Consider the following 27,503-nt stretch of genomic DNA (forward strand, 5'->3'; position numbering starts at 1 on the left):
GATCAATATGGAATTTCTTTAGAGAGATATAAGGCTTGAGATAGGGATTTAGGAAGGTTCAACTGTGTCTCTAAGCACATTCCTACACCAGGGAACATAATACTAAGTTATTGGGAATTGTTTCCCCCTATAGACAGTTTTTCATTACTTGACATTCATTAAACTTACAAATAATTTGATACAGATCAGAGTTCATTAAACAATTTAGAATTTCTGGTGTACATTTTAGGAAACCATTTCACCTTTTTGTGGTTCTTTTTTCTTTGAACCAGGCAAGTTGAGGAATTTTTCAAAAAATTCTAAATATATGTAAACACAAAACTAAACAATACCTTTGTAGTCTGTAATGTTTTATCATACTGTGTTCATGTCGGAATTGATGATATTGGCTAGGATCAGGGTTAGCAGCTGGCTTGTAGTTGTACTATGCTATTTGCACGTGCCTGTTGCAAAAAAAATACTCAAGCTATGTAAGCTCGTACTACTCAGCACACAAATTATTCTTACATGTTTTAATATTTTGTGTATTTTATTAATTAGATAGTAGTCATGGTTGAAAATATCAACTGTTTCTGACTTATTTTTCAGGGATGTTTTGCTGCTTTAGGCATCTACTTAATCTGCCTCTTGTTTAACTTGATTTAGGCTAGTGATTCTAATACTTTAGCAAGCATATTAGAATCAAATACATGAAAGCTTGTTAGAACAGATTGCCATGCCTCATCTTCAAAATTTCTAAGTAGGTCAGGGATGAGACCCAAGTTTTGTATTTCTAACCAGTTCACAGGTAACACAGAAAACTTTTTAGTGAGTCTTTGTTTTAAAACAGAAACACTGGATAATAGGGTATCCATTCAAATGTAGAGTTTGACTCTCTTATGCAGTTTAGTCTGTTATTGAAACTTCAAAATTAGGTAATCACAAGTTTTATTATTGTGACACTATTTTTTGTGACTGATGCCTGAGTCTGGTTAAATATTCCATTAGTACTATGGAGGGTATAAAACGTAAAAGGGAAATGGCTAAGACTTTTATAGGATGTCCAGTACTTGGTTCTGCCTTTTTCTGTGCTTGGTGTTTGGTCACTTTTTTTTTTTTTTTTTTTTTATGATAGTCACACACACACAGAGAGAGAGAGGCAGAGACACAAGCAGAGGGAGAAGCAGGCTCCATGCACCGGGAGCCCGACGTGCGATTCGATCCTGAGTCTCCAGGATCGCGCCCTTGGGCCAAAGGCAGGCGCTAAACCGCTGCGCCACCCAGGGATCCCCCCCCCTTTTTTTTTTTTTTTTAAAGCAGGGAGCTTCATATATCTAGTAGTATAGCAAATCATTGGGTAGCTTCCCTTTTTTCTTGAGGTTAATAAAGGCTTTAATTACACACACACACAATGCCACACATAATTTAAAAAGGAAACAAAAAAACAAGCAAAAACTGTAAAAGACACAGGTAAACATTCGTTCCAAACAAAACAACAGAAAGAATCAAGTCACCCTGAACACAAAAAATATCACCTCAAATGTGCCATAGTTGCCAGTAAATCTGGTAGTGGCTTAATTAGGCAAAGCATGGGACCTTTCCTTCTGTTTTTTTTTTTAGCATGAGTAAACAACAGTGACAAGGGCCAGAGAGTCTAGATGGAAGGACAATCAGAGAGGGAGGGAAACCTGGGGAGGATAGGTGTGTGGTCTTGCTCTCAGCCTCCCCTCTGTTCTTGAAATGGGCCAGGTCAGTTGATTGGTCTCTGTTGTTTTGACATTTGACCTATTGAACTTGTTTGGGTCTTAATCCCCTCTATCTTGCCAGTGAACAGCATGTCTATAGTTCCAGCCACTTAATGTACTTTAAGAAAAGTCCAGTGTTCCTAAAATCAATTGGCTTATGTTCATACTGGCACACTTTTTTATTTAAAACTTCAAAACTTCACACATACAGCACATACAAAAAAATTGAGTATGAATATGATACAATGGAAAAGACTGCCTGAAGTCTAGTAATCAAAGCATGCTGGTAGGAGTCTGTGATTGTGGCGATGTACAGCAAAAGAATTGTCCCCAAACTCAAGGTCTGACAAGCTAGTTTTCCGATAAAAATATGTATGTTTCTCAGATGTTCATAAGATATACCAGCAGAGACAAAATTAGAATTTTTGAGGTGACACATGAGAAAGATGTTAGATGGCAGAAATCTGCTCATTTTGGAACACTTAAAGAGAGGATTATTCAGAAATAAAGCAAGATGGGGAGGAGGAGGAAAAGGACATAACTGTTTTGGGGAAACACTTTTTTATCTGACTTGCATCTGGTAACGGGTTGATTTTTCTAAAAATTTCTATATAGAAGATACAGATGTATTTGGGAGGTCTAGCTGTTTCCCTGATTTAAAACAAAAGGCCAGCTGGGGTGCCTGGCTGGCTCAGTTGGTTAAGCCTCCAACTGTTGATTTCATCTCAGGGTTGTGATGAGATGTCCTGTCCTCCACGCTCAGTGTGGAGTCTGTTTGACTTTCTCTCTCTCTCAATCAATCAATAAGTAAGTAAAATCTATCTAATCAATCTATCATCTATCTATCTAATTAAAAAAAAAAAAGGATGCCAGTAGTTCAGTCAGTTAAGCTTCTGCCTTCAGCTCAGGTCATGATCTCAGGGTCCTGGGATTGAGCCCTGCTTTGGGCCCCTTACTCAGTGGGAGGCCTGCTTTTCCTCCCCCTCCTCCCCCCCCCCCCCCCCCCCTTGTGCTCTCTGGCTCTCTTTCTCAAATAAAAACAAAAACAGGATCCCTGGGTGGCTCAGCGGTTTAGCGCCTACCTTCTGCCCAGGGTGTGATCCTAGAGACCTGGGATGGAGTCCCATGTCAGGCTCCCTGCATGGAGCCTGCTCCTCCCTCTGCATGTCTCTCTCTCTCTCTCTCTCTCTCTCTCTGTCTCTCATGAATAAATAAATAAAATCTTTAAAAAAAAAAAAAAAAACCAAAAGGCCATCTAACAGTTGGGTCAATTAAATCAGGGCAAAAAAAAAAAAAAAAGTTATGGCTAAGAGCATCCCCTGCAGTCTTTTCAGAGGATAAAGAAAGGGAAGAGTAGTACTGTTTTAATATTAACCTGTTTTTGGTAGATCACAGATGAGTTTACAAACTACTCCCCCCCCCCCTTTCCAATCTCCACCCCCACACTAGGTAACTTTTGCTGTTGTATTTATATGTATATTTTTCTCGGACTTTGAAGAGATTGTATTAGTGTAGGAGGGGCCCAGCAATGGGCATCAGTGTGCTGATACCTAGTCTTAAACTATTTAACTGGTTTTGAGACCCTGGGAAAGTTAACTACTAATAGTGAATTTCCTACATTGGAAACGCAGCAATATTGATTGTATTTTTAAGAGATCCGTTCAACTTTATTTATTTGAAAGAAGGAGAGAGCTTGCATGCATGCGTTGGCAGAGAGAATCTTAAGCAGACTCCCTACTGAATACAGAGCCTGACTCAACTTGGGGCTTCATCCGGACCCTGAGATCATGACCTGAGCTGAAACAGAGTCGGACACTTAACTGAGCCACCCAGGTGTCCCTACAGGTGTAATTTTTCCTGAAGCTCTCTGTTGCACAGACAGCAAGCTTCCTATGCTCCTGTGATGCAGTAGAGGTAAGAGTAGCATCTCATAATTGGATCACTGAGTGATGATCAAGTATTGAGACATCTGTTAGGAGTCTATCTCCGGAGTCTGGAAGTCAGGCTTAGTTGACTATTTAACATAGTACATATTTTATGCGTAGTTTCTAATAAAACAAGGCAAATAGTTCATTAACGTACAGTATCTCTTCTGCCATTTACAACATTTCCCCTCAGAAAAATATAAAAGAATGAGTATTTGGGTTAGCTGTGCTTTTGAATGCCTCTCTACCTGTGGTGTCTGAAGGTTAAGGAATGTATGGAGGAAAAAGGTCAAAAAGAATGGCTTTTTTTTTTTTTTTTAATGAGTTTGAAGGAGTTTTCAAGTTAAAGCCTGATACTTATGTCAGTTCTGTGACTTTTTCACATTTTTAATATGTGAGACTGAGGCACATTTTTACAATCTGAGAGTCTTATAAACTGGTAGCAGTTTGGTGGTGGTTATTGCCTGTGAATGCTTGAACTTGATCTACTTGTACATCAAATAAGTAATGTGCTACTGTTGAAACTATGTGTACTGGGTTTATTTACTAATTAAAATGTTTTCAGAAAGATTACAGTGGGATTCCATGTTGAATTGAGTAAGCTTGGAAACTGAACAGCATGGTGTAAATTTTATAGTATTTAAGCAAATACTTATCATTTGAAGAGTCACTACTAGTTCATTTCTTTTTTTTTTTTCCCCTGCAAAAGACCAGATGAGGTCTGTGGGATCTGAGGTAGTTACTCACAAGTAGATGGAACTGTATTATGTTTTGCTATCGAGATGATGTGCAAAAGGATTGCCTATCTCATGTCAGTAATTAGCAGCTGAAGTCAGGAGAAATTACTAAATGTTCTCAAATAGATCAGAGATAATTTAAAGTAGCTAGAGGCTATAGCTGATTCATGCACTGCACCACACTGTCGTTAAGGCATTGAGTCATAGTTTAATTGGCACTGTTTTTTCTTTCATGGTCTTAATATAAAATAATCTTGCAGGTAATGCAGTGTCAACTCCAGAAATGTAGTTTACTTTTAAAAATATGATCAAAGAAGAAAGAAGCCTAAAATATATAGAATAAGGATGGATTCGTTTGCCAAAAGCCTTAATAAGTTTAGAATTAAATTCAAGGGATGTAAGGAGAAGGATTCAGTTCTGCTGTACATTGTCAATTTGGTGAACTTAACTGCTCCAACAAACGGTATTAACTAGAAATACCAAGTTGGTCCATGAAAGATTAGGTTAGATTAATTTGTGAAAAATAAAGACCCAAAATAGTGAAATCATAAATGATGACTTTACATTTTTATACTGCTTTTAAATTTTAAATAAAATCATGAATTTAATGAACTGTGACCTTAGCATATGCAGGCCGACTTTGTTTTGTACCTGTGCCAAACTAGGGATAGTTGTTTTGTGTTAGTGGCAGTAGCAGCCAGAATAGAATGGATAGGAGGAGATGCTGTTTATCTTGAGCCTTCTCTCAACCTGGTTTCCCTCTCTGGTTCATTGAGTTAGTGGATTTCTTTTGTCTTTCATACTTATTTATCAACATCTCTATATTGCACATGCCATCCCTTATTCTGTTCTTTTTGTGCTTCTTTGCCATCGTTTCATTAGGTTGGGTGGGGCTGGGGGAAAGAAATGGTAGACTTTTGTGCTGTCTCAGCCCTTTTGAACTAGGGAAGCCTATTGTTAGCTTAAGTGAGGAATTACTAAGGCTTTAAAGAAATGTACATTTGCATGTGGTAACATTTTAGTGATATGATGTTACAAAACAAATTGGTTTCTTTGTTTTGTAGGTCGAACTTTTAAATTTTGTTTTGCATTTAAGTGATGCATTTGTGTAAAACCATGTAATCATTATATTCAGTAATCAGATTCAATCTTAATGCATTTCAGTATTACAGTCTCACTTGACAGAATTTGATAGTGTATAACACGTTTGATACTCTTAGAAATTTTTCTTGATGCTTAATTTTGCGATTGATCATGAAACAATAACACATTGGTTTTGAGAAAAATTTAATTTTGATTTACCCGATCTCTTTGCGTGTCATGGAGTTTAGTTTTTCAAATGCCCTAAACGAACCTTGACCAACTTGTTTACTGTGAATATAGGTATATGACTGATGGGATGTTACTTCGTGAAGCTATGAATGATCCCCTTCTGGAGCGTTATGGTGTAATAATTCTTGATGAGGCTCATGAAAGAACATTGGCTACAGATATCCTCATGGGTGTTCTGAAGGAAGTTGTAAGACAAAGATCAGACTTAAAGGTGAAGTAATTTTTTTTTCTTAATCATCTCATTAAAAATAGGGGTATGTATAGAAAACAGAACATATGCCAATCACTAAATCAACTATAATATATCAATTGTAAAATAAGGAACAATAAGTACCTACATTGTTATTTTTCTTTGTTTCTAATATATGTAGCTGTGTCTTCATGTGTTTTTACTTTGATTCCACTTTCTAGTGATGTATGTATTTTTAGACCAAACCTTTTCCATTTCTAACCCACCTGACTTTTTTGTGTTTTAATAACATGGTAGTTTTGTATCCCTGCTGCTCACCGTCCCCTTCATTAAATACAGAAACCTCAAATCTTTGTCCTGCCCCAACATAAACACACCCATTCTAACTCATCATGTTGGGTAGTAGGAACAACTATACCCAGAACAAGCAAGCCACCCATCAGAACTCTGTTCACTTAATCTAGTTGGCTTGAGTTTTTTTTTTTTCTGTCAGTCCTACTACTACTGCCCTGGCCAGTGTTACTGTTTTGATAAGGGCCTAAAATGGGCTGAATTTCTGATCTCTCTGCCTCCCAGAGTTTATGAAGTGCCTCTTTTTGCTGTTGTATATACACCATTTATTGGAACTTAGACTCATTCTTTGATTGTTAGTATATGTGTTATAGAGGGATTTTACACTGGGGGGCAGAAAGATTCTGGGTCTTAAAAAATTGTTATCTTAGTATGTTTTTGTTTAAATTTATTATTTTAAAGAATGTATTTGAAGAATGAGGAGTATTCCCATTATTGATTAAATGTTATGAGCTTTTGAAATTTTCATTTTGTTTTAATTGAAGTATAGTTGACCAACAACAGTGTTAATAATGTTAGTTTCTGATGTACAGTGTAGTGATTGGCAATGACAACTCCCTGTTACGCTGTGTTCACCTTGAGTGTAGCTACCATCTGTCACCATGCAATGCTATTACAATACCATTGACTATATTCCCTATGCTATGCCTTTTATTCCTGTGACTGACTTACTCTGTAACTGGAACTTTGAAACTCCTAGTCTCCTTCATTCATTTTGTCCATCCCTCCCTGGCAGCAACCAGTTTGTTTTTTGTATTTATGAGCCTGTTTCTGCTTTTTGTTTTTTAGATTTCATATATAAGTGAAATCAGGTATGAGCTATTAAGGTTTTTTGGAAAGAAACTCAAAGTAGAATTTACTCTGTAGTAGAATGTTTTATGAGGGAGCCTTCTTTTTAAGTAAATTTTTAATGGGTGCTATAATGTTTGAGTTACATGGAGAGAGGGTGACTGTACAGTCTTCATCGCTCTGTATTTGGAACAGCCTTTTGGTGACTGGCTTTTTACAACAGTGTAGAAAATCCCTGTTTAGCAATTTTTCTAAAGAAGTCATTCTTATTAAAGGTGATTTGGAAAAAGAGAAAATTTATATCTGTGCCACTGATGTTTTTCTTTTTTTCTATTTGCATTTCCTGCTCTTTCCTGTGTGTAAGGTTGTCCTGTTCTGTCTTAATAAACACAGTAGTAATTGTGCTATTTATTTATGTTGTCTTTTACCCTTCCCTTTTATATATTATATAAATCTTATGTAAACATAAATATGTTAAAACAGTTTATGAACTTTGGGCCTTCAGGTGTTATTTATTTCTTATTATATACTGTGTTCATTTCTAATTTTTTAAAAATGTCAGTAACTCTTTTATCATAGTTCAGCATTTCTGTATTTGATTTTTTTTTAAGATGTATTTATTTATTATTTTAGAGAAAGGGAGTGTGTGCAAGGCAAGGGACAGGGGAAAGGAGACCTTCAAGCAGACTCCCTGCTTAGCCCGAGGAGGAGATGAGGGACTTGCTCTTAGGATCTTGAGATCGTGATCTGAGCTAAAATCAAGAGTCGGATGCTTTTTAAAAATTACTATTTTTACTTTTGAAGATTTTATTTATTCATGAGAGACCCACAGAGAGAGGCCGAGACATAGGCAGAGGGAGAAGCAGACTTCCTGTGAGGAGCCTAATGTGGGACTCAATCCCAGGACCTTGGGATCACAACCTGAGCCAAAGGCAGATGCTCAACTACTGAGCCACCCAGGTGCCCCAAGAATTAGATGCTTATCTGAGTCACCCAGGTGCCCCTGCATTTGATTTTTTTAATCATTTTTGTAGGTTTTTTAATAATTGAGATATATATAGAACATAGACATTACTTGTCTTTTTTTCCTTAGGACCATGTAAGAATCCTTGAAGACTGCTTCAAATAATTAACTTTTGTGTTTTTTTGTTTCCCCCAGGTTATAGTTATGAGCGCTACATTAGATGCAGGGAAATTCCAGATTTACTTTGATAACTGTCCTCTCTTAACTATTCCTGGACGTACACATCCTGTTGAGATCTTTTATACTCCTGAACCAGAGAGAGATTATCTCGAAGCAGCCATTCGAACAGTGATCCAAATTCATATGTGTGAGGAGGAGGAAGGAGATCTTCTACTTTTCTTAACTGGTCAAGAGGTATTAATTGTCATTATTTGCTTAATTATTTAGCCTTTAGCATGTTAAATTATACAACAGCTTTTAAAATCTAAGAACATGGTATATATTAACCACGTATTTCTTATCCCAAGGTTTAAAGATTTTCCTCAACTTGACTGTATTTATGTATGAAGCATTATAACCCCTTTTTATATGTACTCTAAGAATACCCTTTTATACAATTGGTGTTTGTTAATTATCCTAAGAATGTTACGTGCTTTTAGAATTTCAAGATTTAGCAATTGCAGTTTTCAACTTTGGAGATACCTGAGTGGTAAGTGGTGGTGTGATAATTTGCAGCTTTGCTAAAGCATAAATTTGAACCACACAGCTGCAGTGAAATCATGTTGTCCTAGTCAGCTTGTGAGTGAAGTTGAGTGGCTTCAAATGTTTGTGTTTTGATTTTGTCTTCATGTGTTCACTGAAGATTAGAAGGAATCAGTGAAATTTCTTAGTTGGAATTTACCTCACTTTGACAGGTTTTATTCTCAGGTGTAGATTTTTTTTTTATTTTTTTGTGCTGCATTTTTTAAAACTTGTTTTCCACCGTAGGTTTATAGGTGTGCTATGAAATTCTCAAGCTAAAGTTCAGGAAAAAGCTATCTGGAGAAGACCATTTCAGAGAGCCTCTTACTGGAGGTTTTCTTAGAGCTTGTCCTCTGTTTCAGTAGGCTTTATGAACTTTCTAGAATGTATTTTTCTAACATACATGCAGTTCCACTTAGAAAATTTCCACTTACTGATTCTGATTCAGTAGGTCAGGTGTAGCCTGAGATTCTGTCTACCTAACAAGCTCCCAAGTAATGTTGAAGCTCTCCAGGGTTGAGTGGTGAGGTTTTGGGGTAGTGCTGTTCCATCAGACCTTTTGTTGGTGCTGAACATGTTCTGTCTGCCGTTCAGTATGTCACTCACCAGGAGTGTATGGCTTTTGAGGATTTGAAATGTGGCTGGTGAGAGGAGGGAATACATTTTAATTTTATAGCATTTTAATTTAAATAGCTACATGTGCCAACCTTCCTCCAGTTTCAGTTTTTGTATGGCCCACTAGTTAAGAATTGTTTTTACATTTTTAAGCAGTTGTAAATAAGAGCAAAGAATGTGCAACAGAGATGATGTGTGCATTCAAAGCCTAAATTGTTTTGGCCCTTTACAGTAAAAGGAAAAGGTCTGACCCCTGCCCCAGAACATTTTTCTCAAGTGTGATCATTGGACAGTCTACTTAGGAGAGAAGAGTAGAAGAGTTTGTTAAAAGCAAGTTCTTGGTCCTGTTCCAGACTTGCTGAGATAGGTGAAATCTGAGGCGAAAAAGGAATCTGCATCTTCAATGAGGTCTGTGGGCCATTTTTATATTTCCCTAGGTTTAAAGGTCATTGTCCCAGAGGAATGTTTAAACCAGTATAATTCCTGTAGTACATTAATGACACAACTGTAAACAGTGTTGTGGGGAATTGCTCTAATTCTCCCAGATACAAAAATCACAGGTCTTCTGTGACTGCCTACCTCCATTGGAATGTGAATTATTTTATTTGTATTCAATTTCTACAGGAATGCTTGATACACATAATATTCCAGCAAAGGCTGTTGTTTTAAGAGCTATAAATGTTGCGTCATTTCTTTGTCCTTGCATTTCTTCAGTATTTGTATGATCTATGATTTGTACCCCCATTGGCCACAATGCTTTTTCTGTAGAGCAGGTTTTTTCAACTTCACTATTTACATGGTTGGCCTATCAGTTTTTTTTGTTGTGGGGTAACCTGTGCATTGTGGCATCTTTGGTCTTTACCCATTACATGCGGTAACATTCTCTCCTCCAGTTGTAACAACCAAAAATGTCTGCAGAAACATTGTCACATGTCCCCTGGGTAGAAAATCATTCCCAGTACAAAATCATACTTGTTCTTTTGGGAAATAAAATGTGTTGCAAATTCACTTTTACAGATAAACCCTCTGTTGGTACCTGTCTTTATTTTTATGCATTTTGAATGGAAGAATTTTTATAAATTTTAGAAGCAAGAGTACCAAATGCTTTTTTGAGGGCATAAAAATGGTATTTATGCAATAATGCAGCCTTAGGCATTTGAGGTATTCATCTTGTCCTTTTGTGCCTGGTCTCTAGTTTCTTGATTCATATAGAGTGCTGTGTAGTGTATTTTCTTAAATGACTTTTTAAAATAGCCATTATGTTCAGATAACTAAGCATATTAGAATTTTATCAGAAATATCAGATGATCTCATGGTGAGAACCTGAAAGGCTTTCCTGTGATTTAACTTCTTGTATTTGGCAGCTATCCCATAGTTGGGGAAAGGAAGGGAGTAAGCCCCATGGTTTTCAAATGTGTGCTTGAGTACATGTTTTCCAATAAAGTTATTAACTGTAACTGTGAATAAGGTTTGCATATGTCCTCTTACATTTTTAAATCACCTTTTGTTGGGTGACTAGTCTTTAATTTGAAGATCTTCAGGGAGAAAGTATCAGAGTACATAATGTATTTTGTTTCATTGATTGTTTTTAGTAGAGTTGAATTAAAGATACATAAAATATTACTGTTTTTCATGCCTGTGAAGGTTTGTTATTTTTACATGGTCAGTTAAGTGGTAGATTCTTGGAATTCACTATTGTCTTCATAAATATGAATAGCACCTGTAAAATTTAATTTTCCCGTGAAATTTTAAAATGATTTTTAAGAGCATTTTACCATTTTGACTTAAACAATAATGCATCTGTAGTAATCTGAGTTAATTTGGGAATAGGAGATTAATCTTGATTGGTGAAAGGTTGGGAAAGATTTGAATTCTAGAATATTTTTTATTTTATCTTAATGCATAAAATCTGGAGCTATGATTAAAATTAAGTGTTGCCTAGTAGAAGTCCTTCGGGGAGCTACACTTCTGAATTAGATAAGAATGATTATAATTGAAATATCAATTGTCAAGGGTTACATGAAGATGTTAAAACCATTCTTTAAGGAGCACATTCTTTTATCTTTAATTTTGCTGAGTAAAATGTCTTTTCCATATGCAGTGAATTCAGCCTCCTCAAATTAGCAGTCCAAATTTATTTACTCACATATATTAATACTTTTGGAGCTGAAAGTCTTTAAAAACTCCTGAGCTTCTGTCTCAGTAGTCAATATTGCTCATAACTAAGCAGCTCTTAGCAGATGGTTGCTTTATGCTGCTGAATGTCAATGAGCTTTGTGCTCTTCTGAACTTAGTGTTGTCTATGGATATTTGGTAAACTTTAGGGAAAATTTGTTGCAGTTTTAAAACTAAGTGTTTAGAACCTTGCTTGTCTAAAAAACAAGTGGTGTGGGATTTTTTTCTTCTTCCATCTTTAGAGTTGTCTTTATATCCCATGCAGTAGTGATCTCATTTTAGATGTATTTGACAGATTGGATAGTGTAGTCCCAAGTAAAATTGGAATTATCTTCTTGCTAAAATTTGGAATGTGCTCATGTATAATTTGGGGCACTGTGTTTTCTACTTTGTGAAATCTGGATGTTTGGTGACTTTTTGGACCCTTTGTTTTCTGGTCAAATATATGGTGAGATTAACTAAGTTAAAAATACTCTGAATATTGGCATCAGTTTTTCTATTTTATTTTAGAGAAGTCTAATTTGGGGTTTATATTCAAATCATTTTGATTTGGAAGAGATATAATTTTGTATTTGCATACCAGCAGGGGGCATTCTAGTCTAGATACAGCATTTGAAAGCCTTTTTTCTTTAAAATTATTTGTTTTGTTATATTCTTTTTTCAATCAATACCATTCTTTAATTTTCTTTTAGAAACGTCATCTCAAAGGGAACTGTGAACATCCAATACTTAATAGTAATTTTCTACTTGATAATTTTCAAGACCCTTATCCAGTTTTTAAGAGAACTCCTATGGTTAAAAGAGTGAAAAATTTTGTTCTTAGGTATCCAAAGGCTTTGTATTTTTTAACATGGAAACAGAATTGCACTTTGATTTAAAATAATTTCAAGGAAAATAATTGTAGTTTAATATAGTAAAAATACAGACTATATTTACCTGATAGACTTTTTCCCATTTTTTTCTTTAATTCTGACTTTTGAATAAGTTTTTCTTTAATCATTCTGATTTTTCAGATAAGAGATAATTTGTTGATAAGGATAGCTTCTGATTCAGTTATGCTTTGGACAGACTGCCAAATCATTTAACATACTTCTGAATTTAATCTGATGAATGCTTCAGTAAACTTTAAATTTGTCTTACCCCCCTTTTAAGTCCATTTGCCCTTCCCTTGGAGCCTCCATCTCCCTCTCTTTCTCTGTCTTCTGCACTCTCTGAGTATTCATTGTGTGTCCTCTCTTTAAAACCTAGAGATGAATGCAAATGTGTTAGAATTATTTTCTGTGGTCGGGAAATTTTTGAAGATCCTCTGAGTTATTTGGGTTAGCCTACTTCTTAAATATCTATGTTGATACTGTAAAGGTGTTTGTTCTCATTAGGCACAATGAAGCAAATCTTCCATATAATTACATTAGTGATACGTGACATTAAAGCCTAATTGGCTTATTTAAAATATCTAGCACATCCATTTCTTTTAGATTGTGAAAATTTAAAAGGTTATGAGTGCAGTTAAATATTCCTGGGTGAGAAATTTCAATTTTAGTACAATTTGTTGAGAATTAATTAGGACGTTTGACTAGAAGAAAAAGTGTAGAATGCCAATGAGATAGTTGTGTCTATTTATTTGAGTACAGAAATCAAAATTTCAATGATAGTTTTGGAAATCCCGATGAAGTTTACCGAGTTTTGACTTACCAAGTTCAAAGTAAGCTGCATAGAACTAGGATTATGATAAATACTTGAATGTTTTAGTGTGTATGTGTTTTGTTTTTACACTCAGACTTGTATTTTGTAGGAAATTGATGAAGCCTGTAAGAGAATAAAGCGTGAGGTTGATGATCTGGGCCCTGAAGTTGGTGACATTAAAATCATTCCATTATATTCTACACTTCCTCCTCAGCAACAGCAACGCATTTTTGAGCCTCCGCCTCCAAAAAAGCAGAATGGAGCAATTGGAAGAAAGGTTAGCCTAGAGATATTCTGTGTAAACATTTCATTAATACCGAAAGAACTGTCTATGAGAAAAGACACTATATCAAATTATTAAGGACTAAGTTATGTGTGATGGCGATCTGTGTTGCACACTACAAAATAATCTGTATTTAAAAAGCAAATAGAAAAAAGTATATTTTGGTATTATTTTGTGTATCTTTTGACCTTAAGTAAGAGCATGCACTGTTTCCTGTCCCCACAGGAAGCCCCTCTTAGTAAACGGGTGGTTGGTTATGATGGGTCAAGAAAGCAGGAGATGGCCAAGTGTTGTCTTTCTCTCTATTAAGTCACTTGGCAAAAGCTAAGCACTGTGTTCTTTCTTCAGTGGTTTGGCTTCTGCCTAGAATTTGCCTTAAGGACCTAACCAAATGTCATGTCTTACAGGTATGAAATATTGACTACAGAGATCTCTGATAACAGTAGCACTCATCATGCTGCCTAAATAGGTGGTTTCTATGAGTATGGGTGTCTGCCTGGCATAGAAAGGGACAAGGGTTTTCCAGACCTGTTTCTGGGCTCTCTTCTGGGAAGGGGATCTGAGTTGTAATTTGAAACTGAACAGTTACACTTTTATTAAGAGCAATGTTCTTACTAGATCTTCAAAAATAAGATTACATTGTCTGAAAAGGTTTGAAAAACATTAGTATAGTGGAGTCAATCATTAGGTTAAATAGTAGCTGCATATGAATTTTGGTAAGATTCTTAATCTTAAAGTTTTGATTTTTAAAAATAGGTATAGTTTACCATCATCACTTTAGGGGATTATCTTCAAGGATCACACTTTGTGTGTACAGGGTACTAATATATGTAAAATAAACTAATCCCTCAGGGTAACTATAACTACTATCAGTTCCTGGAGTATATTCATGTAAAAAAAAGTGTTACTTGAAATATTACTTATGTATGATTTACTTGTTTGTCAGATTTAGAATTAATTGCTTTCTTCTTTCTAAATTCAGGACTAACAGACTCTCACAACTTTTTTCGGCTTTTTATTTCAATCTTTTTGCTAATGTTTATCATGATTATAGAAAAATTACACATTATAAAAGGATACTTAAATATATCAGGGCTAATTATTTCTTTACATGGCTGTGTAAAAGTTAAATGAACCAAATACATTTTTGAAATTGAAGAAGCTTAGTGAAGGGGTATACAACACCAGCCTAGTGGAATATAAATTATCAAGAGATTGATAGGAAAAAAAAATCAGGTTCTGAGTATTTCATAGATCAACAAGAGTAGTGAATATGACTTGACTTTTCAAAAACAGTTTGGTCATAGCTTCATTTTGTTGGACTTTCCAACTACTTTTGTCATAGTGTTGTCTCTGTGTTGTCTCTAGAACGTGTTAAAACATTTTCCCCGGTTAACTTTGTGTGCATTCTGAACTTTGGAGAAAAGTTGAAATTTTAGGTGATAGCTTTAGTATACAATTTTAAAGTTAATTTGTTGACTGAAGAATTCTGATTTTCTGAGGAATTCTTAGCTTAATTTTGTATTAGTGGATGTATGTAAATAAAGGTGTGGATTTCTTAAACATTCTATAGTAAAGAGTAGAGTGGAGGCAGATAATTTTTCTTGAAATCATGTATACTTTGGATATCTACATTTGTTTTAATTTTAAGCTGATTTTTTTTAACCATTGAGTAAATTTGGCATATAGCAAGATTTTCCATATTTGTGTCTTTTCACATAGCTCTTTTCATTCCATTTTTAGGCTTCCTTGAGAAGTATGGCCTGAATTTACTGAAATGTAGTTCACATCTGAATTCTTTGCTCTGTTAATTATTAGTTTATTGGAAATTTAGATTCAGTCTGGTGCCAGTCCAATGTGATACATTTTGTAGAATCTACAGCTTAAGCCCATGGGGAATAGAATTTATTTAACTGTATTGCTTTTTGTGTTCTTATAAATCCTAAGGATATCGAGGAGAATTTTGTCTTACTGGAAAGAGTGACTTGGCAACAATTGGATATATGTGTGCTTGATGGCCAGAGATGACGAGCGAACCGCTGGAGTTCCCAGGGCAGGGCTTACCTTGGGAACCCGTCCTAGGGCCACAGTGATGCTTTATGACAGTGTTTCATTCAGCTGAAACTACATGACCTCTTGCTGGGAAATCATGTTCTCTCTTGGCATGAATCAACTTCATTTTAGAGTCTGAGAAGAACTGTCTCTAGCGTGCATGCATACACACATGCACCTATGACCCAAAGAGAGGGAGGGAGGACACAGTTTGTGTGTCATTCTCATTATGCGAAAAAAACGCTTTGAAGCCTGGCATGTTGAAGGAAAAATGAACGTTTTTATGGAAGCCTAGTGCACAGAGCAGGATTCATTCATCCATTCAAGTTTTTGATGCTGGACAACAGGGAAGCTGCCTGGAAGAAGATAGGACCAGAGAGAGCAGAAAATACACTCTAGCCAGGCACTAACTGGTAGTTTCAGAGGAGCAGGTGACCTACAGACGGACTGACTGGGTTAGAGTCGTCAGAAGGGTTGAGAGACTGTGTGGAAGGAGGAAGGGACGAATTTAAGTCCTGTGAAAGGAGAGTGGCTCTCTGCTGGAATAGGAAGAACTGGCAGTCAGTTGCTGTTTTCCTGTTGTCTTTTTTTTAAAATGCTGCAACTTTGATAATATCCCGTTTATATTATAAAATAAAGGACTAGAGGCCAGGCTTGCTGCTTCTGTCCTGAATTCACTGCCAGTTACTAGAATGGCGCTTTCATTCACAAGTGTTAAACTGTCACTGGTTGATATTTACAATTGATTTAAAAATACAAAGGAACATTTAGGGATTTATGGTCTGCTTCCAGTTGTGTAAAACCAAATAGGATTTGATTCATTTTTTGTTAAATTTGTTCTAATACAAGGATAATAGCTGGCATAGAGTAGAATGTAAGAAGTTAAAACGTTTGGAAACAAAGAGAATATTTAATAGTTTTTTAATTTCCACCAAAATAAGTGTAATTCTGTATTTATATTTGGACACCCTTTGTAAGGTAGTGCCTTATTTGTTGTTGTCTTACTCGTATTAATTTATGCAAAATAGGGCCTAATACAGTTGTAGAACTACCAAAAGCACCTTTTCGTATTAAAGTTTTAAAATGTAGGCTATATTAAGGGTAAAGTTTTAATGGGCATGGGGGATTTAACTAGCATTCCTTTTACAAATAGTTACTGAGTTCCTTTTATGTGGGCTTCTAACACAGCACTACTGGTGAATAGTTTCGAATTTTTAATGATCAAGAAAGGTTGAGGGGATCCCTGGGTGGCGCAGCGGTTTGGCGCCTGCCTTTGGCCCAGGGCGCGATCCTGGAGACCCGGGATCGAATCCCACATCAGGCTCCCGGTGCATGGAGCCTGCTTCTCCCTCTGCCTGTTGTGTCTCTGCCTCTCTCTCTCTCTCTCTCTCTGTATGACTATCATAAAAAAAAAAATGTTTAAAAAAAAAAGAAAGGTTGAGAATGCATGTGTTTTTGTGAGTGTAGATTATTTTGCTTGTTTTGATCATGCTTGACATTTATTCAGATATTTGAGTTTAAGTTCAAGCTATGGTTTTGTTATAAGCGTTAAAAGTTTACTCAAATTTACTCATATGCATTTTTTGACTAAGACTTAGAATTGCTATTTTATAGATTTGATGTTATTAAAATCCAGGAACTACTCTTTGATTTTATTTAGGTTTCATTAATTTTATCCATACAAATAGCTGATTTTTCTGTAGCTTATCTTACAGTTTACTAATTAACATGGCTCAAAGCATACACTGCTCAATAAAAAAGAGAAATGGCCCTTGTGGAGATGGTTCTATAGTTTTAAAGAGAGGCTTAATGATCCACTATCTGAAGATAACTTAGTGTGGTACTGCTGGGATGTGGACAGATAAAGAAGTTAATGTCCTTACTGAATTGGCAACCCCCACAGAATTCCCTGGGGACTGAAAATCCAAACTAGTTGAACCTAAGTGCATTATTGTGTCCAAATAGAATTCAAATAGAGTAACTTAGGGTACTCTCACTTCTACTACTTCTAAGTGGAATTATTGAAATAAATCAAAGTGGATTTCATTGCGAGGCATGTTATTGAGGGGGAAACACTTATTTCCATGTTACAGTCTAGAAAGCTTGTATCATTTGTGTATATTCCCATGTGTTGTATGTAGATCCCCTGACCAAATTCAGGATCACTTTGTGTTCTGAACAGTTCCTAATTAGATCATATGCAAGCTACATCTAGAACACACTTAGGGCTTGCATTAGTCTACTACTAAGGTTTCGAGGAAGCTAGATAACTTTTTATCATCTCATGTATTTGTTCTTGCGCATCATATATATATATATGTTTTCTTTAGCCATAGCTAGAATTACCTCTCCAGCTTTAGTAGTAAAGTCATTAGAAGAAGCATTCTTGAAAGTCCTACAGTTTGTTACAGGAGTTTTCCCCCTTTTTGTCCCCAAACCTACCTCCCATGGTTTACGAGCCCTGCCTTTTTTTTCATAGTACTTTAATAAATCAGTATGGCAAATAAGTCCTATTCAAAAAGCTTTTATTACCTTAAAGCTTTTTAACCAATTTACTTTTAGTCCTTGGAAGAAAGCCTAAGGTCTTTTTTTTTTTTTTTTTAACACCTCTGTTTTGGAGTTTGACTTTTGGTTGGCAGTAGACTATCGATAAGGACATGGGGTTTGCCAGCTTGGCATAATCCTGTGATTCTTAAATCCACAGTTCTTGTAAGTATTACATTATTTGCCACACAGACATAGCCAAAGACGCATGCACACCAAGTGAAATTATTTTCTAAAGAAAAATTACTTTAGGGGTGCCTGGGTGGCTCAGTTGATTAAAAGCCTCCCTTCTATTGAGGTCTTGATTTGGGGATCCTGGAGTCAGATTCCCTGCTCATGGGGGAGCCTGCTGCTTCCTCTCCCTTTGCCACTTCCCCTGCTTGTGCTCTCTTTCTTTCAAATAAATAAAATCTTTTAAAAATTATTTTTAAATTCTGAAGAATTGATCATAACAAGAAATTTTTCCATACTAACTGTATTCTGTTTTAGAAGAAACATGTGAAATGTATTTTTTTATTTCCTCCACTGCTCTAAATCTGTATCCAAAACTATTATAATATCACCCCAGAATTCCAGAAAACCATAAGACCTTTTATATAATCACAAGCATGTCACTGGTTCTGTAATAGGTTTATAAGGACTTTCTCTATTTATTGCCTAATTTTGTTAACAGTTTTGTCTTAGCTAGATGAATATTCAGGAATTATAAAAGCAAATGGAGATTTGGGAGTGTTAAAACCTTTAGCTACTTAGGTTGGCTTCCAGGCTCTGTCACTGACTTCTAAATTCATTGCTCCTTCCAGGTCAACGTACTTGACTTTGTAGAAGAATATTAAACTCAGGATATTTATTCAAATTCACCTGTCAATTTCATAGCCTTGTTTTTTGTTTTTAAGATTTTATTCATTTATTCATGAGAGACAGAGAAAGAGAGGCAGAGACACAGGCAGAGGGAGAAGCAGGCTCCGTGCAGGAAGCCCGATGTGGGACTTGATTCCAGGTCTCCAGGCCCTGGGCCGAAGGCAGGTGCCAAACCGCGGAGCCACCCAGGGATCCCCTCATAGCCTTGTTTATGTTTGCTTTGGTTCTAATTTTTGAGCCATGTGCGTGCCATCTTAAAGGTACTGAAAACTGTATTTGAGTAACATTAGATGACCTGCGTTCCTTATCATTTGCTAGTTACCAGTCTTTGCAACTACACAATACAAAAAAAGGAAGGATTTTTGGTTTTAGATGTGTGAATGATTCTAAAATATTAACCTGTCAATAGGTCTCTAGTAAATTTTCAAAACCTCCAGGATTTCCTGGTGGTATGAGTCCTTTTCGTTTCTCAGATGTGCCTATGGGCTTTTTTGCCTGTATGTCATAGTTTAAGCTGAATCTTCTACTCCTAGTGTTCTTGTTCCCTTCTCTCTCGTGGTAGATTCCACCTTACTCTAGACAACTCAAATGGTAAGTTTCCTTGGTCTTAACTGTGGAAGTAAACCCTTTTTAAGTCTCAGGGTGAGTCTATGGTGTCATTTACACTATGCATGTGTAATCTTCCTTCACAGGCTGCAAGAGCAGGCCCTGTATCTGATTCATCTTTTTTGTCCTCTGCTTGCATATACAGGCATTTTCACTTAATGGCACTTTTCTGTTCCTGAAAAATCAAAGGTTCTGGGGGAAAAACAATCTAACAAGAATCCCATTTTCTTATCGTTAAATAAGAAAAATTATGTGACATGTTATTCTCAAACCCCAGCCAGTTTCCTAAAATAGATCTAACATACATCACACGCTTACGTAAAGAAAAAAACAAGGGATCATATTAGTATGTAAATACTTGAAACGTTTTTCCCTGGCAGTAAAAGGTTCAAATGATTAACAGTTGCTTTGAATGCAGTGACATCTTCTTTGAAATTGTATACTTTCTAAAACATCTGCATTTGATTCTGATGATGTGCCAATGCTTCTTAGATCTTAACTTGAGATTTTGTCCCCCTGTGCCCTCCTGTGCCATTTTGTTTTAAATGTTTAGTTTTGGTGATACAAAGTTCCCTTTGTAAATACTGCCAGAAAATACCAAAAGATATACATGTTTTGTGGACTTTGGATAATAACCAAAGTAGTGTTCTGTCAGCAAGACATGTAAGGCAAGCTATTATACTGTTTCATCGATAATTTTTCTCTTGATGCTATCTTTCTGTTTAAGTAATGAAAACATATGTGATTGAGTGATAACCTGAAATAATAGCTTTCTTTGAAAAAGGAATTTGCTATGATGGACTAAATGAGATTTTGAATTAAGATCTTAAATATTAATTTGTCTTTGTATTGCATTGCATTGGCCATTGAGGATGAAACCTTATTTCTAGTTTACTTACTGGATTGAAATTCATTAGTGAAAGGTCATGGCTACCCTTACGGTTTTTTTCAATTTTACTTCATTTATAATATAATTTATATACTGTTTATTTCTTAACAGGTAGTTGTGTCAACTAACATTGCAGAGACTTCTCTGACAATAGATGGTGTGGTATTTGTGATTGATCCTGGATTTGCAAAACAAAAGGTACATACTTTAATACTTTAGTTGTTTACTTTATTAAATTGGTGTTAGCTTAAGAGTACATACTGTGTTGTGTACTTGTTCAGTGACTAGAATTTACTTTTTAGAATTATTTTCCTGTTGTCTTGTGTTTTGTTTTCAGACTTTGGTGATATGAACCCTTTCTGTTCTTAGCTGACTATCCTTTATTAAACCCATGCATAATGTTGAATCCTAGGCCTTTTTTTTTTTTTTTTTTTTTTTAAGGGTGCTTTGGGGTTTTTTTGTTTGTTTCTCTGTAGCAGTTGGAAGTGTTTCGGTTTCTGTGTTCATTTAAGGAGTATGAGAGTAGTAATAAGAGGACAGGATTGTCATTCTTGTAGGTTGATCACCCAGTAAGATTAGAGTTTCTATTATGTGTTGGGCATAGTATCTGAAAAGGTTTTAACGTTATCTTCTAGTTGAGCAGTGCTGAATACCAAGCACTTTGGCCAGAGGAAGTGACTACTCAGGAAATAACTGGTGATGTTGTATGATTCACAGATTTTTAAAATTACATTTGGTTACATTTTATAGGTATAATTGGGAGAATTTGTTGCATGCAGTATTTATGTTTCTGATGGAAATTTTTCACTTTAAACTGGCAGTGTGTAACTGACCTCTGAACTGAGTTCAAAATATTTTTCTTGATGTTCACACTGAACATCATCAGGTATTGAAATTGACAGGTTCTTTACAGGCAAAAGCCTTCAACACTGTTGATCCACTCTAAAAAAGCAAAGTAAAGCTGGTAGAACTGAAATTAATTTTCAGTTAGGAGGAGTAAGGATGATGTAAGCTTTTAATTAAGAAGAGTGAAGATGATGTAAGCTTTGTGTGTAATAGATAAGAACCTTTCCATGTTAGCTTGAGTCTTCAGAATGATTATTTCAGAATATCTGAAAGAAAGTTAAGGCACAACCAGTTCTCAGTTTCTGTCTCTGATGTGCAGCCTTCATCACTATACTGCTTTGTTTATTTTGAGATTAGCTGTGGACTTTGCATACAGATTACAGTTTTGTGGTTAACTGAAGGAAAAATTCTTACATTATTTTCATTCTTATAGGTGTATAATCCTCGAATCAGAGTTGAGTCTCTTTTGGTAACAGCCATTAGTAAAGCTTCAGCTCAGCAGAGGGCTGGTCGAGCTGGGCGTACAAGACCTGGGAAATGCTTCAGACTTTATACAGAGAAAGCTTATAAAACAGAAATGCAGGTAAGAGGTTTTGCTGTATCCTTCCTGTGTTTGGAAGGTTAAGTTGAATTTGTTACCAGAAGAAAATTGCTTTATTTACTTCATCTTGCCTTTTGGCACCATAAGCGCCTTACGTTTTCCCTGAGTGAGATTTATGGTGTAATCTACCAATACAGCTCTCTGTTAAAATTTTAAGTTGAAGTGAACAGTTCGCAGTAACACTTTCAACCCTGTAAAGATAGTTCACAGAAGGTGTCTGATTCCTTTCTGGTATATTCCACCAGTATTCTTCTCCTGTGGATCAGTGGTTTAGAAGTAATGCCAAAGTAAATAGCTAAAGAGGCAGAGAACAGGTATGTTTTGTTTTCTGGAGCAAGAGGATTAAGGCATGTTTAACAATAAACACTTTTGTTTTTTGCTAGGATAACACCTATCCTGAGATTTTGCGTTCTAATTTAGGATCAGTTGTGTTACAATTGAAGAAGCTTGGTATTGATGATTTGGTGCATTTTGACTTTATGGATCCACCAGGTATGAATTCTCAAAGCATATTTTAGCAAGCCTTTTAACCAAAATTCACTATCTCTACATCTTATCTCACACACACACACACACCCTTTACTTTTTCTTGTAGTATGCGTCAAGAAAAGTCCTATATGTTAGTATTAAAACTAAGAATGACAACTATATGAGAAAGTTTTTTTTTTTTTTTCTTTCCTCAGAGTAACTAAATTATCCCGGGAATTACTGACCCAGCAGGAAAATGAGAAATTTCTAATTTTTCTTTTTGTTAGGAATTAATTTATTTAGGAAAATGACAGTTTTAACTACTGTGCAGGAAAATATTGCAAATTTATATGAATTGTTGTTTGCTAGAACTCTAACTGAATTTGATGACAGTTTGAGTTTGGTCCACTGAAGAATGAAAAATGAGATTGCTTATAATAGTTTGTACTTTATCACCTTTTTGCTTGTTAAAGCAGTTTGTCTAATAGATTGCCTTTTCCCCCAGCTCCTGAAACTCTGATGAGAGCCTTAGAACTTTTGAATTACCTGGCTGCTTTAAATGATGATGGAGATCTGACTGAATTGGGATCCATGATGGCAGAGTTTCCTCTAGATCCACAGCTCGCTAAAATGGTTATTGCAAGTTGTGACTACAACTGTTCTAATGAGGTCCTATCTATTACTGCTATGTTGTCAGGTAATAGAGGGAAAGGAACTAAAAAAAGCCCAGCTCTTCACAGTTTGGGTGGACTTCACATTTGGTTTTGTTTTTTATTATTTAGTATGATAGTAGATTTTATAGATGGTTTTGAGGAGCTCATTTTGTTTCCTAAATATCTTGTAAATAGATTTATGAAGATACAGTATTTACAAAAGTAAAGTAATTGCTTGTGCACAAAATATAGTAAAAACATTGGCTCTCTTGAGTGCGAATAAAAATTGCAATAAGAAAAGAACAAGTCTGAACACAATTGTAACAGTTCTTTGGTAGGTTCATCAGTTTTGCGGTTTATTACTGAAAGTACAAGAAGAACTTTGTTCTAGTACTTGGCACTATTAAGTGAGCCTGGGACAAACCCAAACTATCATTTAAATTGAACTTTTCCTACACATATAAATAATATATTCTAGTGGCAGTTGAGCAAATGTGAATTTCAAACTTAGTATCAAATAAATAGAAGTAGTAATGTGTAATTTTAGGTTTAAAATCTCATCAGATCATAATTCTTTTACAATGGCAGAAAACAGTTGATACGTGAAAGACACCTAATAGATAATATTGCTGATTTCGGAAATTGGAGCATTAAGGTTAACAAGTCATGCTGTTTTTAGTAGCAGTAAAGCGTATCCATCAATGAATTATAATTTGGAAATTAGATTTTCCAAAAAGAAGAAATATGATTAACAGCTTTACACTGATTCTTACAGCTAAAAAATAGAAGACATTTTATATTTTTACTGATGACCAAAGTACTCTATACTATACTACTAGTTCCAGTACTGGGGAGAATGACTTCAGTTTCAGAGTGGTTTATTAGTCTATAATTATAACCTAATGCCTCAAATAATTCAAAATCTTACATGGAATTAAAAGATAAATTGAAAAATTTTATAATTATAAAATTATGGCTTAGTTTAGATGTATGATATGTTTTAATGGTGTGAATTTTTTATTTAAGAACTAGCTAAAAATGTTTTTTTGCAGAGTTATGACTGATCAGACTCAGAGCAGATGGGCAGGGCAGTATCGAATCATTTTAATAAAATTGTAGTCTCACTTGCGGAGGTGGTGGTAGGTTGTTGTCTGCCTTTCTTACATGTTTTTGTTAGATGCTCCCAGTTGGTACTTACCCAAGATTTTAGTTTTAGAGAAAGTGTGGGGCAAGGGTTAACAGATTGCATATTTATTTGTTATCTGCTCAGATTTTATTCTTCCAGTTTCTCTTATCAGGCATACTATATAATTACCATCGTTTGAGTCTATATTACTAGTTCTTTAAAAAACTGGTCATTGTGACGCAGTTGAAATCTTCCACCTATATCTCTTATTTGTAATAAGGAGCTCTGTACAACACAGGAGTTTATTAGCACATCAAGAGAATGGACATTTATGTTTAGTGATTATTAAGCAAGGCACTTGTCGGGGGCGGGTATTAAAAGGTGAGGAAGAAGTCACAGAACAAAAACAGTTTGCCAAGCTTATACTGTTTTGTTTTTCATTTAAATAGTTTTTGACATTTTCAGGTCCTGATATAAATAGTGCAAATCAGGGGCCTTATAGAGTGCTACTTATTCCCACTGTTAATTCTGGGAGCTAGTTCACTTTTACTTTCGTATCTTTGAGAGGTTTCTGTACTTTCATGAATTAGCTTGCTTCAATTACATTAAGCAAGACATTTAATTAATATTTATTGTGATCATGTGTCATTGTCTCTATTTGGCTTCTTTGGTATCTTTTAAAGGGGAAACTGTATGGGAAAGTAATTTGATACTGTATTTGATCTTGTTGTTGATTATTCCCATTATCTTCTATCTGGACTGATTCATTTATACTTTTTTATATTGAAAAGGTTTTAAGAGCTTTAAAAATGTGTTGACAAAGTCCCAAGCTGTTAAGTATTTTTACTTTCATACTGCTTTTATGACTATGGAATTGCTAAAGTGAATTAAGGAAAGTTGTATTTTAAAAATGTAGTGCACGCTTTGTAACAACTTAAAATTTTATGTGAATTAACATCGAGGCTCTAAACAAATACTGTAGTTACATATTTTGATGACCCTTGAAATAATGACTGTTTCAGACTAATTGTCAACTTTCAAATATTGGATTTGGTTTTTATATTGAGGTTTTGATTCAAATAACCAAATAACAGTTTTTTTTTTTTTAAACTTGGGACGTCATTTTCTAATCTTTTTATTAAAATGCTGGAAAACTAGGCTGAATTTCCTCAGCCTTTTTGAATTTTCTTAATTCAAAGGCGGTTTAACCTTCCACCACTACTGCTATCATCAAAACCCAACATTTCATGATATTTTTTATGTTTCCATATGCTTCTGCTCACCGGTGCTAATAGTGATACCCACCAGTTGGTAATAGCCATAGCATTAGGGAAAAAATTACAATAGAAATGTGGCAATAGACTGGCTAGAAAGTGGTTTTTAGCCCTGCAGTGGGCAGATACAGCTTCATAACTTCCATAGCCATTCAGTGGATTCAGTGGATGGCCTTTTGAAAAATTACATTTAGCTTAAAGGCTATTGACACCATAATTCTGGTTATTGGTAGAGCTATCGGCACTGGTTTTTGAAATAAGTTGAGCTTTCTATTTCTAGTATCTTGATGGCCTTCAGAATAGCTGTTTGATGCCTACTTTTAGATCTAGTTAAAATCATCAGGTACTCTGTAGCTTTGAAACCCTCTTGTCTTACAGATGTGGTTAGGTGTTGATGTACCAAATCAAGGTAGTAAACAGTCCAAGATGCAGTTGGAGGCCATCCTGCCCTGCCCTATGCTCTGTGAACTGACCTAGCTAGGCCTTGTTCCTCTATCTGTGAATGCGTGACTCATCGATATGGGCGTTTGTGTTGGGCCCATACCAACCTTGTTTAGTCCCACAGTGTTTTGTTCGCCCCACGGAGGCCAAGAAAGCCGCAGATGAAGCCAAGATGAGATTTGCCCACATAGATGGAGATCATCTGACACTGCTGAATGTCTACCACGCTTTTAAACAAAGTAAGTGTAAATTAGATTGAAGGCACTCTTTTGTCTAAATGTCACTTGCAGTATATAAGATGTTTCTTCATCTCACTTTCATTTATTATCTGTGACAACTTTACATTAGAAACCCAGAGGTACTTTAGAAAAAACTCCTGACTAGCATTTAAAATGGAAATTGTCTGTCTTTTTCAAAGTTGTTTACTCTTATAATCAGTGGGGAAAATACCTATTATAGAAAGCTGGAAAATGGAGAGCGTTAAAAACAAAATACCAGTATAATATTTACCACTAATACACAGATTTTTATATACTTTGTTTCACTGTTTATTTTCATTCGTTTTGTGTGTTTAGTTTTGTATTATTTATAGAATCTTTACTGTTTAGTAATTTTACTAATAAGTAGCTCTTAAATACAAAACTAAGAAAATAGAAAAATGGGCTGTAGATGTGAATCAGCGTTCTCAGTCAGGCTTCAAGTGGTCTGTAAACATGAGGAGGAAAGTCAACTCTACTTGTAGTTCAAGAGCATTATTATCTAGGGGTACCATTTTCTCACCTACAAAATTGGCAGAGGTTAGGGCAAAGTAGTCCTTAGCTATGTAGGAGTGGGTTTAGTGAAACAGTCCTACAAGAGAGGTGGAACTATAAATTGATGTGGTCTTTGTGAAAAGCAGTAGATTTTATGTTACTGAGAAAGTTAAGTTCAGATCCTGTGACTCAGAAATAATCTATGAATAATCTGTGATCTTCCAGTATCCTGTGCACACAGATATAATTAAAGATTTCATCCCAGAATTATTTATGATAGTAAAAAAGGGTGGGAGGGAATTACCTTAATGCCCACCAGTAAAAAGATAGTTCAGAATTTATGCTATAGCCACATGATGAAATACTGTTCCAGGCTCCATCCCAGGACCCTGTGATCATGACCTGAGCTGAAGCAGACGGTTAACTGGCTGAGCCACCCGGGCGCCCTGTTCTAGCTTTAAATCATGTTTTCGGAGAATATTTAGTGACATGAAAAACATTTTCCAGTTGTTTGAAAATAAGGAAATACAGTCATAATGAAGTTATTGCCAGATGCTATTATTGGAATCCACCATTTATAAAAGTTAAATGAGAGAAGAACTTCAATTAAAGAAAAAAATGGAGGGATCCCTGGGTGGCGCAGCGGTTTGGCGCCTGCCTTTGGCCCAGGGCGCGATCCTGGAGACCCTGGATCGAATCCCACGTCGGGCTCCCGGTGCATGGAGCCTGCTTCTCCCTCTGCCTGTGTCTCTGCCTCTCTCTCTCTGTGACTATCATAAATAAATAAATAAAAAAAGAAAAAGAAAAAAAAAAAGAAAAAAATGGAGAAATAATTGCGAGTTTTGAAAATTTTTGATTTCTACATATCAGTAGGTTAACCT

General features: G+C 35.5%; 1 protein-coding gene across 1 annotated transcript in view; it reads left to right on the forward strand.

Moving 5' to 3' along the window:
• The window catches only part of DHX15 (DEAH-box helicase 15), a 59,616-nt gene that overhangs the window by 23,807 nt on the left and 8,306 nt on the right, over positions 1 to 27,503 (forward strand). Inside the window, exons 4-11 of the mRNA XM_038533565.1 lie at positions 5,770 to 5,929; positions 8,208 to 8,426; positions 13,336 to 13,503; positions 20,573 to 20,659; positions 21,741 to 21,890; positions 22,292 to 22,400; positions 22,882 to 23,073; positions 25,987 to 26,109. Coding sequence (XP_038389493.1) covers positions 5,770 to 5,929; positions 8,208 to 8,426; positions 13,336 to 13,503; positions 20,573 to 20,659; positions 21,741 to 21,890; positions 22,292 to 22,400; positions 22,882 to 23,073; positions 25,987 to 26,109 — 1,208 coding nt within the window. The remainder of the gene's footprint in view (positions 1 to 5,769; positions 5,930 to 8,207; positions 8,427 to 13,335; positions 13,504 to 20,572; positions 20,660 to 21,740; positions 21,891 to 22,291; positions 22,401 to 22,881; positions 23,074 to 25,986; positions 26,110 to 27,503) is intronic.

Source organism: Canis lupus, chromosome 3, assembly GCF_011100685.1.
Source record: "Canis lupus familiaris isolate Mischka breed German Shepherd chromosome 3, alternate assembly UU_Cfam_GSD_1.0, whole genome shotgun sequence".
Classification (NCBI taxonomy): domain Eukaryota; kingdom Metazoa; phylum Chordata; class Mammalia; order Carnivora; family Canidae; genus Canis; species Canis lupus.